Raw genomic sequence first — 14059 nt, 5'->3', positions numbered from 1 at the left:
AATTCAAAATAAAATTGGTTCCTCCACTGATACTATGTATAAAATAGACAACTAGTGAGAACCTACTGTATAGCATAAGGAACTCTACTCAGTGTTCTGTGGTGACCTAATTAGGAAGGAAATCCAAAAAAGAGGGAATATATGTATACATACAGCTGATTCACTTTGCTGTACAATAGAAACTAACAACATTGTGAAACAACTATACTTCAATTAAATTAATTTTTAAAAATTGGTTCCTTTCCATGTGTGGAGATTAGCAGAGAGGAGGGAATTGGTGCTGATGGTTGAATACAAATAACTAAACAAATGTGACTCATTTACTGATTTTCAGTGACAAGGTTTTTTTCAAATCCGTTGGTTCTGCTTTCTTTTTCTATTTTAATTTGCTTCATAACTTGCAAAGCAAGTCTCTTCCAGTTTTAGGTATTATTTCTGAATTTGAACTACTGATGGACAAGTGTTTAAGGTAATTTATTGGCATGAACTGACTTCTTCCATCGCCCCCTTTCCTTTTTATCATGATAAAATGATTAAGGGGCTTCCCTGGCGGCTCAGATCGTATTAGAAGTTACTTCCTCTGCTGCTTTAATCTGGTAACTGTTTACTCAATGATATTTTCTGACATGACACTCAGTTTTAGGTACCTGTTACTTTGGCAGTATTTTTGTTTACCAATGAACTCTACCTCAGTCTTATTTCAAAGACAGAATCTAACAGAAAGGAAAGTCAAAGAAACAATAAATAAAATGATCTGCTATTATAATTTATCCTTCCATGACCAGTCTGGTAAACTTGTTATGAAATTGAAGTAGAATATCAGGTTTTTATTCCTACACCCTTTTATCATTAAAGTTAATGAAAAAGTTGCACTCTGTTTTGTTTCATACTTATCAGGATACTGAATGCTTAGAAACTACGATAGATAAAAACCGAGTTAATTTTACTGGTAATTTCTAAAAGTTGTTTTAGAACTTGTTTATACAGTCTTTCTAGTACTAACCATGACTCAATAATCTGCAAAAAATCTTACAAATAAAAAAAAATGAGATGCTTTATAAAGGTAAGTCATTAGTTGCTATGTCATCCCCCTGCTTTATCACACCTGCCAGTGAGCTCCTCCAATAAAATCCATAATTCTTACCTCATCCTGTAAGGCCTTGGGTGATCTGACCCTTGTCTCCTTCTCTCATTTCCTCTAATTCCACTCTCTTCCTTTCTCGATGCTCTTTACCTGCACAGGCTTTCCTTTAGTTCCTCAAACATACAGGCTTATTCCCATCCTACGGTCTTTGCAGGAACTCTCTTCTCTGTCTGGAAAACCTTCCACCCAGCCTTTCTCGGCCAGGCTGGATCCTTTTACCATTACAATTGGACCAAAGGTCCCCTCTCCAGACAGGACTAGTGCTGTTCTCTATCTACTCTCTCTCGACACCCTGTTTTACTTTTTCTTTTATCACTATCTAAAATTATCCTGTTTATTTACCTGTCTCACAAGCTTGCCCCACTGAGAGTATCATTTCCTCCAAAGAAGCCCTTTTTCATTATTATATCCCAGTGCCTCAAACAGTACCTGATATGATAAGTATTTGTCAAATGACAGAATACATTTATCTTCTGAAGACTCTTTTCACATCTGTTATCTTCTTTAATTTCCACTATAAATTTGTGGATGAAGTGTGACCAGGAATATTCAGACAAAGACAAGTTATTCTACAGGGTGACAGTAATTTTCTTAGTGATGGAAGTTTTCTTACAGAAAGAAAACACAGAACCTGTGGCACTTGCTTTAAGTTAATATGCTTCCATTTATTAGGAATGACAATTTCTACTTGAAAAAAGAGTAAGCAGAATCCTTTCAAATACCTACATAAACTTTGCTTTAACTTCCAAAGAGTATCTATCATTTTAAATAAAACCGAAAAAGTAATCCACAGCCCTTTTAACAATTCAAACAATGCAAAAGTGTATAATCTAAAAGCTAATAATCACATCTTTCTTCCTCTTACCATCCTTCTGATGTAAATAAAGGTAACAGTTTTGTGTATCTTTAGGGAGTTGTCAAATCTCCCCAAACTGACCTTTAGATTTAATATAATTCAAAACAAAATTCCAGCAAGGATTTTTTTGTAGACAAGTTTGTTCTAAAATTTATACAGAAGAAGAAAGGACCAGGAATAGATGAAGCAATTTTGAAAACGAAGAACACAGTGGAAGGATTTAAGATTTCCTGATTCATTTTATTGCAGTAATAAGACAGTGTGGCATCAGAGGAGAAGAGACACATAGATCAATGGAACAGAAGAGACAGCCAGAAAGTCCCACACATTAATGACCAGCTGATTTTTGACACAGATGCAAAAGAGATTCAATGAGAAAGAAGAGCCTTTTCAACAAATGTTGCCAGAGCAGTGGACATTTAGAGGCAAAAAAGGAAACTTGATCTAAACTTCACACCTTATATAAAAACTAACTCAAAATGGATCATGGACTTAAATGTAAAACATAAAATGATAAGATTTTAAGAAAAATAGGAGGAAGTACTTAAGAACTACAGCTAGGAAAAAAGTTCTCAGACTCGACATCAAAAGCATTATCCATAAAAGGAAAAGCTGATAAACTGGACCTCGTCAAAATTTAAAACATCTGATCTGTGAAAAATCTTAAGTGAAGGAAGATAAGCTACAGACTGGGAGAAAATACTTGCAAAGCAGGTGAAAGGATTTATATCCGAATATATAAGCATTCTTGAAACTCAACAATAAAGAAACAATCACAATCAAGTTAGAAGATGGATCAAGGAAATGAACATATATGTCACTAAAGATGATATGCAGATGGCAAATAAGCATATCAATATCCTTAGCCACTAGGGAAATGCAAATTAAAACCACCATGTAGATATCACTACATCCTACAGAACTGGAAAAACCAAAAAATCAGTGATAATATCAAACGAGAAACTGGATCACCTATACTTCTGGCAGGAATGTAAAACGGCACTCAGTTCAGTTCAGTCGCTCAGTCGTGTCCAACTCTTTGCGACCCCATGAACTGCAGCATGCCAGGCCTCCCTGTCCATCACCAACTCCCGGAGTTCACTCAAACTCACAAAACGGCACTACCACTCTGCAAAACTATTTGACAGCTTATCAACCTGAACATGCCCGTATCATATAATCCAACAAGTCTGCTTTTAGGCATTTACCTCAGAGAAATGGAAAGCTATGTACATGAATGTTAATAAGAGGATTATTCATAATAGCCAAAAACTAGGAATAGCATAAATATCTTTCAACAAGTGAATGACTAAACAGACTGCTCCATCCATTACCTTGGAATACTACTCAGGAGCAACACACAGAAATATATTCAAAATAAAAAAGAACGGGTTACTGATGCACACAACTCAGATGGGTCTCAAGGGAATTATGTTGTGTGAAAAATTCAATCTCCAACGCTGTACAGTATAATTTCATGTATATAATATTCTTGAAATGACAAAAGTGTAAAAACAGAGTGTAAGATTAGTAGTTGCCAAGAGTTAGGGTTGGAATGCAGAGCCGCAGGGTGACTATGGCTACTGAAAGTAGCACCAGAGATCCTTGCAGTGATGGAATAGCTCTGTATCTTGACTCTGGTGGTGGTTGTGAATAGACATGAGATAAAACTGCACAGAACTATATATCCATATACATTTACACACAGAGATGAGTGATGTAAAACTGGTAAATCTGAATAAGGTTGGTGGATTGTACTGATGTCAATTTTCTTGTTGTGATATTGAAGTAAGTTTCTGTAAGATGTTGCCACAGGGGGGAAACTACAGGAAAAGTACATGGAACCTCTCTGTTCTGTTTATTATGACCACATGTGAATATACAATTGTTTTAAAATAAAAGGTTAAGAAAATTAATAGTGACTTCTTTTTTCCACTTACCACGTTCCTGAAGTTAACAACTTAACCTGTTTTTGTACCATTCCACGTGTTCCTATGCTTATATATACTTTCGATTTTAACTTTGCAAAATGTGATGGTATTAGACGTACTCTCCTACAACTTATTTTTTTCACCTAACAATATATCACAGACATTTTTCCAGTTAATACATGTAGATTTTCAGTTTTTACAATATTTTGAATGCATTATTTTTAAATGTAACCCTACCAAGAATATAGGAAATTAGGACTTTAGAACTTACCCTACTGTCTGCTGGGAGAAAAGCAGAGGGTACTTCTCAATCGCCATGGAGCCAGTGGTAGGAGGTGCTGCTTTGTTAAGAATGAGCTTGGCCAAAATGGCCAGAGCTTCATCTCTGACTGCAGCATCATTCGTCAGGAAGCAATTCTCAATATACAAGAGAAAGCTGGGTAGGAAAAGCTAAAAATAAACAAGAAAATCACACTTATTAACAGACATAAATTTCAGAACACCTAATGAAGAGATTATTCTAACACTTCCACAAAGAAAAAAAGATCATAAACAAAGATACCAGACCTCTCCAGAGGAGCAAAGGATGCAAGAAGACAATGGAGCAAGGCCTGAAAAACTGAGGAAGAATGAAAGAATCTAAAATGCTATACCTGGGGTACTGGAGGTATAGAGCGAGGAGATAAGAGTGAGGAGACAAGACACTTTCAGATGTACTAAAGCTCAAAATTTTACTACCGTTCACCTTTTCTCAGGAACCTCTGGAGAATGTGTTTCATCAAAATAAGAAAGTGAACTACAATGTAAGAAAGCAAGCTATAGCAAGAGAAAGACATGGGACCCAGGAAACAGGCAAGTCCCAGTATGGCATCTGTGCAGTGCGCAGAGAAAGCAACCCGTTCAGAGTTAAATGGTTCTGGCAAGACTGTCTCCAGAAGAGAAAAGATCTGTTAAATGATCTGCTAATTTGCTGTGTGGAAGGCATTCTACAAGGCTGCTGGAAGGCTCGTTGATGAACAGTTTTAAAGAAGCAATTTCCAGTCTTTAAAGAATGAGGCAATTGGAAAAAATGAAAGGGTACACAAAAAAGGAAATGTAAATATAAAATATTCCTTGCTTATAAGGAGTACTCTCAGCCAAAATTTGTGATGTTAACTCTCTATTGAGAAAAGTAGTATAAAAGAATAGAATCCACCTACTCAGGAGGAAGCCTACAGATAAGGACTAAAATTAATGTGTCAAGAAAAAGCAGTATATTCAGATGATTTAAAAATATAAAGTAAATACTAGAAAAAAAAATAGCTAAAAAAAAAAAAATCATTAGGTGCGCTTGTTCCTGGTGAGGAAGATGGGGGTGGGAATTTTTAGCCCTGTGTGACCTTTCAAACTACATGCATAGGATACTCTGATAAAAATAAGTTATTAAAAAGAAGACCAAAAGGAAAAGGGGAGAAGGAAAAGATGCCGCTGCCAAGGAAATCAGAGGGCTATAAAGGGTCCTCACTGGGCAGGAAAGAACAGAGCTAGGACATGTCTAAAGAAGTGGGGTTTTTTTTTTTTTGGAGACAACCAAAAAATATATATTATTAAAGACCAAAGGGGAAAATGAGAGAAGAGATAGATTTCTATGAAGTACATATTAGGACCACCAGTTTTAAGGAGTAGCAAATGTTTGATGCAGGTGAGGGGAAGAGATAAGCTCAGGATTTGATGACACAGTGTTTTATAACTTCCTAAGTGGAAAGTGTGAAAGTGTTTGTCACTCAGTTGTGTCCAACTCTTTGTGACCCCAAGGACTATAGCAAGCCAGGCTCTTCTGTCCATGGGATTCTCCAGGCTACCAGAGTGGGTAGCCATTTCCTTCTCCAGGGGATCTTCCCAACCCAGAGACTGAACACAGGCCTTCCACACTACAGGTAGATTCTTTACCTTCTGGGCCACCACTACAGGCTATAACTTCCTAAAAGATTACTAAAACCAAATTGGTTACCTATTATAATTTAAAATGCTTAGCATGTGGAATAAAGTTTCACATGTGACTTAGAACTGGAATATAATTGTTTCAAAAAAAAAAGGAATTAAAAACATCAAATCCTTTCCTATTCCTTTCAAAAAACAAAAATCACAGGATTTTTAAGATTGATCATTTCATCATGACGGAGTCAAATCCAAGACTTAATAATCTCACTCACCTGCTCAAACTGCTTCATAGCAAACATGACTTCTGAAAAATCCAAAATTAAGTGTCTTTCAAAGCTGCTTTCAAAAACCTGTGGCAAAGAATACTAATGTAAGTACAAAGAGAGTACTCTCCCATTCCTGAAAATAAAAACATCCCAAATCTTCAAGTCCTCTAGCTTGCAAGGAGTAAGTAGTGGGATGCTCAATCCAAGTTAAAGTAGTCATGGGAAGCAAAAAGAACTGGCCTGCTGAATCTGCCACTGCCAGGTATGAGCCCAGGCACTGGGCCCCCCTACACAGAAAAGAAACGACTAACCAGCATTCTAAGTGCTCGGCCTTCTCCAAAGGGACTTACAGATTCGAAGGGCACTGTACTTCCAGTGATTAACACAGGTGCTCTGCCTAAGACTTGCTCATTCTTTCCCAGCTACGCAGCAACATAAAAGGGCAAGCAACACTTTATACCTTCTTTGTAACTTTCCACTGCTGCCCTACAAAGAACCTAACTGATTTTTACTTTCAGTCCCACCTCCCTCCAATTCATCTTCTTAACTCACTAAGATGTCAATCTCATTCAATTATTTCCCTGCTTATCGTTTCTCCAGGACCCTCCACTACTTGCAGAGGAAAAAAATCCAACCTAATTTTTCAAAGCCAAGCAGAGCCTTACTGATAGATATCACACTTCCTGTTCCCACAGCCCAGATGGCATAGATTTTTGAACACATCTTTGTTCTTCTCTCTCCTAGAGTTTTTAATCCCTCCTCTGACTGGCAGACTGATATTTAACCTTCAAGGACTACCCAAAATATAAGTCCGTTGAAAAGCATTTACTGTTCCACAATCCCAGACAGAATTGACCTTTACGTTTCATTTCAGTTCAGTTGCTCAGTCGTGTCCGACTCTTTGCAACCCCATGAATCGCAGCACACCAGGCCTCCTGTCCATCACCAACTCCCGGAGTTCAATGTGACACAAATGTTGACAGACTGATTCAACAGATTTTAACTATATACTACCAGGACCCCACCTCCCTAAAAAAAATCACAGGGGAAAAAAACCCAAAAACTGTCCATCCTACCGTATCTAGTCCATAGCCTGCACTTGGTTAAGTAAATATTTGTTCAGGTGAATATTTGCTGAGAAGATTTAGCTTTTATCACATTTGTTTTATTTCCAATACAGCATGTGATTCACATCTCCTTAACAAGATTATAAATTCTCTGAAGGCAGAGCCTTTGCCAGGCTTCACTGGTATTCCCCTGAAGGCTTACTCAGTGCTAAACATATTAACTACTTGATTAATATTTGCTGAAGTAAATTACTTTTTCTATGGTTTCTCTGATGAGGGTCTCTGGCAAGGAAACATTTTCGCCTAGGATCAAAGCAGAAACTACACCCAAGAGCGTCTCCCGGCAAGATGTAGAGAGATGGGCTGTTTGTAATGTTTGAGACAAGACCTGTAAAACAAAAGGGAAAACAATGCACACTTAGCAGTCAGCTTCTAACAAACATGCTCTAAGCAAACTAAGTTGGGAACTTACTTTACAAACATCAACAGGTTTGGTTATCTTTGATCCATTTCCATGTTTTACAAGTATCAGGTATGTTTCTAACAACCTTTTAATCTGTTCAGAACTTTCACCACAATTAGTTTCCGTTACTTTTGTATGTAGATCCAGGAGTGATTCCTGCAAACAAAGAATTTAAGAGAGAAAAACTATCAACTATCAAACTCATCTGTTAATGAAAATATTATGTGAAGCCACTCAAATTTTCACATTTTTTTGCTTTGAAAGAAAAAGACACCTTTATTGGGAGCCACTAATGATAACTACGAATGTTACTCCCATCCAAGTACTAACCAGGGCTGATCTTGCTTAGCTTCTGAGATCAGATGAGATTGGGTGAGTTTAGGGTGGTGTCGCCATAGACATAACCACAAACGTTTCTGAGTGCACTGTTTCAAGTTCTTAACAAGTATTTCCTCACCATCCTCACAGGTAGAGAATACTATACTCTTAGTTACCAGATGAAAAGACTGAGGACTAGACACTTAAATAAGTTTCCTAAGTCACAGGAGCAGTAAGTGACAAAGCCAGTATGCAAAGAGGCCATCTGGCTCCAAAGCCTCTGCTCTTATCCACTATGCTCTACTGCACGCATCTCAAGATACTGAAAGCAAGTAAAAATATTAGTACAAGGGGTAGATGGAAGGAAAATCCTAGTTAGTGTGTAAAATTATAAAAACAATTATAAAATATAATCTCCAGCAGAAGAAGGAGATTCTAAGCTAAGAACAACAGCAATCAACTCTTGGACTCCTAGTTACACACAAATACTTAAAAACCACAACTCACTTGCAAACATTCAAAGAATATTCCAAAATGTTCCTTGTAGATATAGAGTGCAGTGGATTTGACCATGTTTTTGAGTGTTTCTCCAACTAAAATCCATGGAAGTTGAGCTTCTGTTTCTGTAACTGGTCCGAGCTTTTGCAAAATTAGTTTTATTGCCTGTGGAAATCCAAGAGTCATGAAAATGAATATGTATACTCTTAGTCTCAAGTATTTCACTGTTATTTCCACTCTTGATTATTCTCCATTCTGATCAAGCTATCTTAAAATCTGATTCAGGATTATCAAGGATATGACAGTTTTGGTGGTTAACTATGTGTCCCAAAAGAATTTCAAAACTAGGATTAGGAATTTTATCATACAACTGCCCACCTCCATCACCCTTGCTCACTGATCAATTTATGTTACCTTCCAGCATGCAGGATGAAAAACAGAGCAGTGATTTTTTAACATGAGAAATACCTAATAACCCAGGGCCTATATTAAGTAAGCACTGCTTTTAAAGCCCTAATGCTCCCCAAATGTTTTCTATTTACTCTACGTAATCCTCTCTCTGAATCACCTGTGTATATCTCATCCATTTCCTTTTTAATCCTTTTCACAAAGACTCAAGGAACTCCTCTAGCTTATTTACCTTCTCTGTGCAAGAGTGAAACATATTTCTAACTCCTTTGCACATTTCAAAGAGCAACTGTCCAACGCCTTCTACTTTTTCTGGATGTTCATCAAGATCAAGAAACATTAAATTGAAAAGTGCATTTTTATCAGAAACCTAAAACACAAAATGCAAACAGAAAACTGCATTTACAACATAAACATATCCAAAAGAATTATTATTATTTGCTATTCTACAGATTTATATTTAAATGTAATAAGTAAAAAAATTCTGAAAAGAAAAGACACTTGCAATGATTTCAAACTACTGCGAGAGTACAGTAACATTTGTAATGTTACACAGGAGTGATTAATTCATTGGTATAATATGAAGGTATGTACCAAGAAAAACTATGTAAGGCAACATTCTATCTTTTATGAGTATAAAAGAAATTTAATAGCAATGATTTTATTATAAAAACTCTTATAAAAACAAAAACAAATGACACTATACAATCAGTTGCTTATAGGAAACTATTATAAAAATCCCTGTTAATCTCACTGTTCATGTATAGACTGACATGAATTAGAGAATGTATATACACCAAATAACAACAAAAGAAACAACCAAATTATTTCACATTAGTAAGCAAAAACAACCTTATGATGAGATAACCTCAAAACAGTAACAGGTTTCCATTTACATATATATATGTCAGTCCATAATAACCATATTGTAAAAGATATTGCCTTCTGTTCATCAGATTCTTGAGGATTAATGAGCAATAAACATACAATTATCAAACTAACCTTTCTCATCAAAAAAGTAAAGCTTTCAGCAGCAAAATTTCTTATATGTAGCTTTTTATGAGCCAGAAGTGTACTATACATGCTATAAATGAGAAAATAAGACATTTAATTAATCATTTAATAAAGATGTATTAATAGTACATGTCAATTATGTTCTTAATACTATGCAAGGAATGCAAGGAAGGTATAATAAAATAAGCAGTTTAAAATCTCATTTGATTACATGACACTCACATGTCAAATGGAGACTGAAGGTAACAGACATTAAAAGTTCTAGGATTGGTTGTTGTCAGTATCAATAAAAACTGCCTGGACTTCCCTGGTGGTGTAGGGGATGAAGAATCTGCCTGCCAAAGTAGGGACATGGGTTCCATTCCCGATACGGGAAGATTCCATGTGCTACGGAGCAACTTAGCCCCTGTGCCGCAACTACTGAAGCCCACGCACCTAGAGCCTGTGCTCCCACGCACTGAAGCTAGAGAGCAGCGCCTGTTTGCCACAACTGGAGAAAGCCTGTGTGCAGTAACAAAGGTCCAGTGTGGCCAAAAACTAAACAAATAAAAACTTCCCTTGACCAAAAGACAAAAACTTAACACAACTTAAACGCTAAAAACTATCACTGTAGAAGAGGATCACTCTTCTGAGGGGCTTCGAGCACACAGTTGTTTCCACAGAGGAAATCTCATGTTCGACAAGTGCATATTGCTTTTGCTCTCAAAGCTGACACAGATGGCAAACAGGACTGACCGTAGAAGGGCATGAGAAATCTTTTGGAGATGATGGAAACATTCTTAAACTGGATTGTGGTGATTGTTGCATAACTTTATAAATTTACTAAACAGCACTGAATTATATACAAAATAAAATTTTAAAGCAAAAAAAAAAAAAAGAAAAAAAGAAAAACCTATATGAGAGAAAAGGGTTACCTGTATATATTGGACATGTCTTTCACCATCAGTCTCCAAAGGTACTTGTACAGATATGACAGAGAGGTGAAAGCCCATTCTAACAACTCCGTGTCCTGAGTCTCCAGGATTGAGGTGATGGTCAGAAAAAAATCCTGAAAATGGGGATAGAAGTCTGTCTGCAGATCTCGTGCCAACTGTACAACCAAACTGGATGAAAAAAATAAAGGAGGTAACTGATTCTGAGACATGAAGATCAAAAACCGAACACTACAAATCTAGTTCACAAATGAAAACCAATCGCCTACGATGAAAGGATTAATTGAACCTTCTAAACCAAGTCTCAAGAGAAGTATAAAATTTTTCATGTTTTAAGAGTTGAGCAAAGAAATCAGGCTACAGCAAGAAGATACATTCTATCACAAGTTACGGTCAATCATTCCAAAACTGTAAAAAATCAGGTTCTTATAAAAGTAGAGAAAGCAAAACAGTATATATCCCTAAGATTCTGCTTTACAGTAATGTACCAATATTTTAATCTAACAACAATAAAAAAAGGTAAATTCTTGCTTCTACATTACAAACACCAGATCTAAAGCACATGTAGCTATAAAGCAACCTTTCTTAAAATTCAGATAAATGTTGTCACCTTTTTCTCAACATGCTACTTACTCCAAAAGGGGTTGATAGGCATAACTGTTCTTGATTTGCAGGTGAGTCTTCAAACTCTGAACTATCTCATTTTGATGATACACCAGCTGATTGAATGACTGGCATTTGTCAATAACTTCTTTGTAAAATTTCCCTGGGTAGGGGGAAAAAAAAAAGTTCTACTTTTCTATCACACCACTCTTTAGCTGTTTTGACCATATTCAGTGCAAATGACAGGTGAATAAAATAGAAACAAAACAGAAAATACCAAAGTGTTCCGTCAGGTTCAATTCTCTCCACTTCAGCAGACCCTCAAAAAAGTAGGTTTCAACTTCCTGCCAAGATTAAAGCAGTCCATCAATCAGACAACTCAAAGAAAAACTATAATCAAGGTAAATAAGAATAAAGATACATTAATACTTTAAGACAATGATGATAGACAAGAGTTGAAAAACTCTTCTTAGTTTTTTTTTAGCAAAGGGCATTAACTAACACACCTTAAAAAGCAATCAGATATACAATATGGGCAGCAGATTTAAACATATGCAATAGTCACATTTAAAAAAAAACTTTTTATTTTTCTCACAATTTTAGGCCAAGAAAAATGTTGACTCTTACAGTTCTTTCATTCTGCTTTTCGAAATATGAATTGCTACACTCTTACAGAGAAGTAAACTGGCATTTCTACTAAAATTAAAAACAGGTCTGTCCTTTGACCCAGCGCTTCCATTTTTGGAGATATTCTTATAAAATTTGTGAATATATAAGTATAAAGATGCTCATTCAGCTTTATTGTGTGTGGGGGGGAATATAAAAAAGCCTAAATATCCAACAATAGGAAAATGGTTGGCATATACCTTATGGTCTACACATAAGATGATATACCATGTGTCTATCAAAAAAAATTATATCTATTACTGAATTAGAAGGATGTTGACAGTATTTTTTCAAAGTGAGAAAAGCAGGTTTTATAGTGAGGAATATGGTAGGAACCAATTTTTCTTAAGAGAAAAAAAACAAAAACAAAAACAAAAAACCTCTTTAAGTATTTGCACATATTTATATGAAACTAAAGTTCTTACTTAGATGACTACCAAATCATCAAAAATGGTTGCCCTGACTCCAGTCATGCTCTTTCGTCCACATTAAAGCCAAAGAGATCTAAAACTTACACTTGGATCATGTCACACACTCCCCTGCCTTATAATCCTAGAATGATTTCCCACAGCTTCAGGATAAATTCAAACTTAGCTGGATATGAAGTTTTTCATGGTCCTTGATTATCTCTTCAGCATTATCTTTCACCAGCTACCCCTTTCACCCATTCACAGTTACCATCAACACAAACATCCCACATCCAATTATAAGCGCACCAAAATGCTTTGCAGGTTCTTGAATGTGACATGCTCTCTTTAGCCTCTATTCCTTTACAAAGGTTTCTTCGTCAGCCTGAATCAGCCTTTCCTGCTTGCTTTGCCACGCTAAAACCCACAGAAACAAGACTCAATTCACGTAACACTTTGCCTACTTAACCTTTTTTGACACCTCACTTTACACCCGCAACGAATCTTGGTTAGGCTCCCTTCACTGTGAGCTCCCAAAGCATTATGTGCCTACCTAGATAACATCACTTAGCTGAACTCACATATTGGTAACACTGAATTCACATATTAGAGACAAGGCATTCAAAGTGACAGTGAGCAGAGCCTGACTAGAGTCAAGCGAAAAACTGTAAAAACTGAGGTTGAATCTCAAGTTGATGGCATGTTATAAAAATGTTGGTAGAGAAATGATGCAGTGATTTTTGAATACAGTTATGGCTGAATTACAGCATGGTCAGAAACGGAAAAAAGTTATATGGTCAAGCCCCCCTTTTTTTAAATAAAGGAGGAAACTAAGCCCTAGTAAAGTAACTTGCTCAAAATCGCTTTATTTATTTATTTTTAAATTTAATTTTATTTTTAAACTTTACAATATTGTATTAGTTTTGCCAAATATCGAAATGAATCTGCCACAGGTATACATGTGTTCCCCATCCTGAACCCTCCTCCCTCCCCATACCATCCCTCTGGGTCGTCCCAGTGCACCAGCCTCAAGCATCCAGTATCGTGCATCGAACCTGGACTGGCAACTCGTAAAATCTCTTTAAAACTGTAGTTTCAGGAATACAGATCTGCAGTAGGGCTCAGAATGCATAAGGGAAGGGAGAGACTGGAGTCAGAGGCCATCTGAGAATCCAGTCAATTTCCTAACATCATCCAATAGAACTTTTGCAATGATGGAAAATGTTCCATATCTGCATTTGGTCAACATGGTAGCAACTAGCCACATACAGGACTGAGCACTAGAATTTTTTATTTAATTCTATCTAATCTGTCAAGTGTGGCTACTGTTTGAGACAGCACAGGTCTAATGCATTTCACGTTCATAAAAGAATGGCTTGAGAAATAATTCACGTCTCAGACTGAAAAACCAACTATGAGTACTTGAAGATCAGCTAATTTAACATTCTCTTACCTCGTCATAGCTTGCAGTTCTATCAATCCGGTGAATAATGTCGATATTCACATTCCCCAGTCGCTCAGCAAATGTAAGAAACTGAAGAGGAGGAGTATGTTTAAAATACATTA

At 36.4% G+C, this 14059-nt stretch overlaps 1 protein-coding gene across 1 annotated transcript in view; it reads right to left on the bottom strand.

Moving 5' to 3' along the window:
- The window catches only part of UTP20 (UTP20 small subunit processome component), an 86270-nt gene that overhangs the window by 71109 nt on the left and 1102 nt on the right, over positions 1-14059 (bottom strand). The window contains exons 2-12 of the mRNA XM_086400962.1: positions 13947-14027; positions 11698-11764; positions 11451-11583; positions 10800-10988; positions 9874-9955; positions 9104-9241; positions 8473-8628; positions 7657-7803; positions 7438-7572; positions 6124-6201; positions 4203-4381 (exon numbers count right to left, since the gene is read on the bottom strand). Coding sequence (XP_086257088.1) covers positions 4203-4381; positions 6124-6201; positions 7438-7572; positions 7657-7803; positions 8473-8628; positions 9104-9241; positions 9874-9955; positions 10800-10988; positions 11451-11583; positions 11698-11764; positions 13947-14027 — 1385 coding nt within the window. The remainder of the gene's footprint in view (positions 1-4202; positions 4382-6123; positions 6202-7437; positions 7573-7656; positions 7804-8472; positions 8629-9103; positions 9242-9873; positions 9956-10799; positions 10989-11450; positions 11584-11697; positions 11765-13946; positions 14028-14059) is intronic.

This window comes from Bos grunniens, chromosome 5, assembly GCF_055505025.1.
Source record: "Bos grunniens cultivar Pamir isolate PY7600 chromosome 5, Bosgru_T2T1.0, whole genome shotgun sequence".
Classification (NCBI taxonomy): domain Eukaryota; kingdom Metazoa; phylum Chordata; class Mammalia; order Artiodactyla; family Bovidae; genus Bos; species Bos grunniens.
Note: the sequence above shows the minus strand (reverse complement) of the source record. Positions and strands in the feature narration are given on the sequence as shown.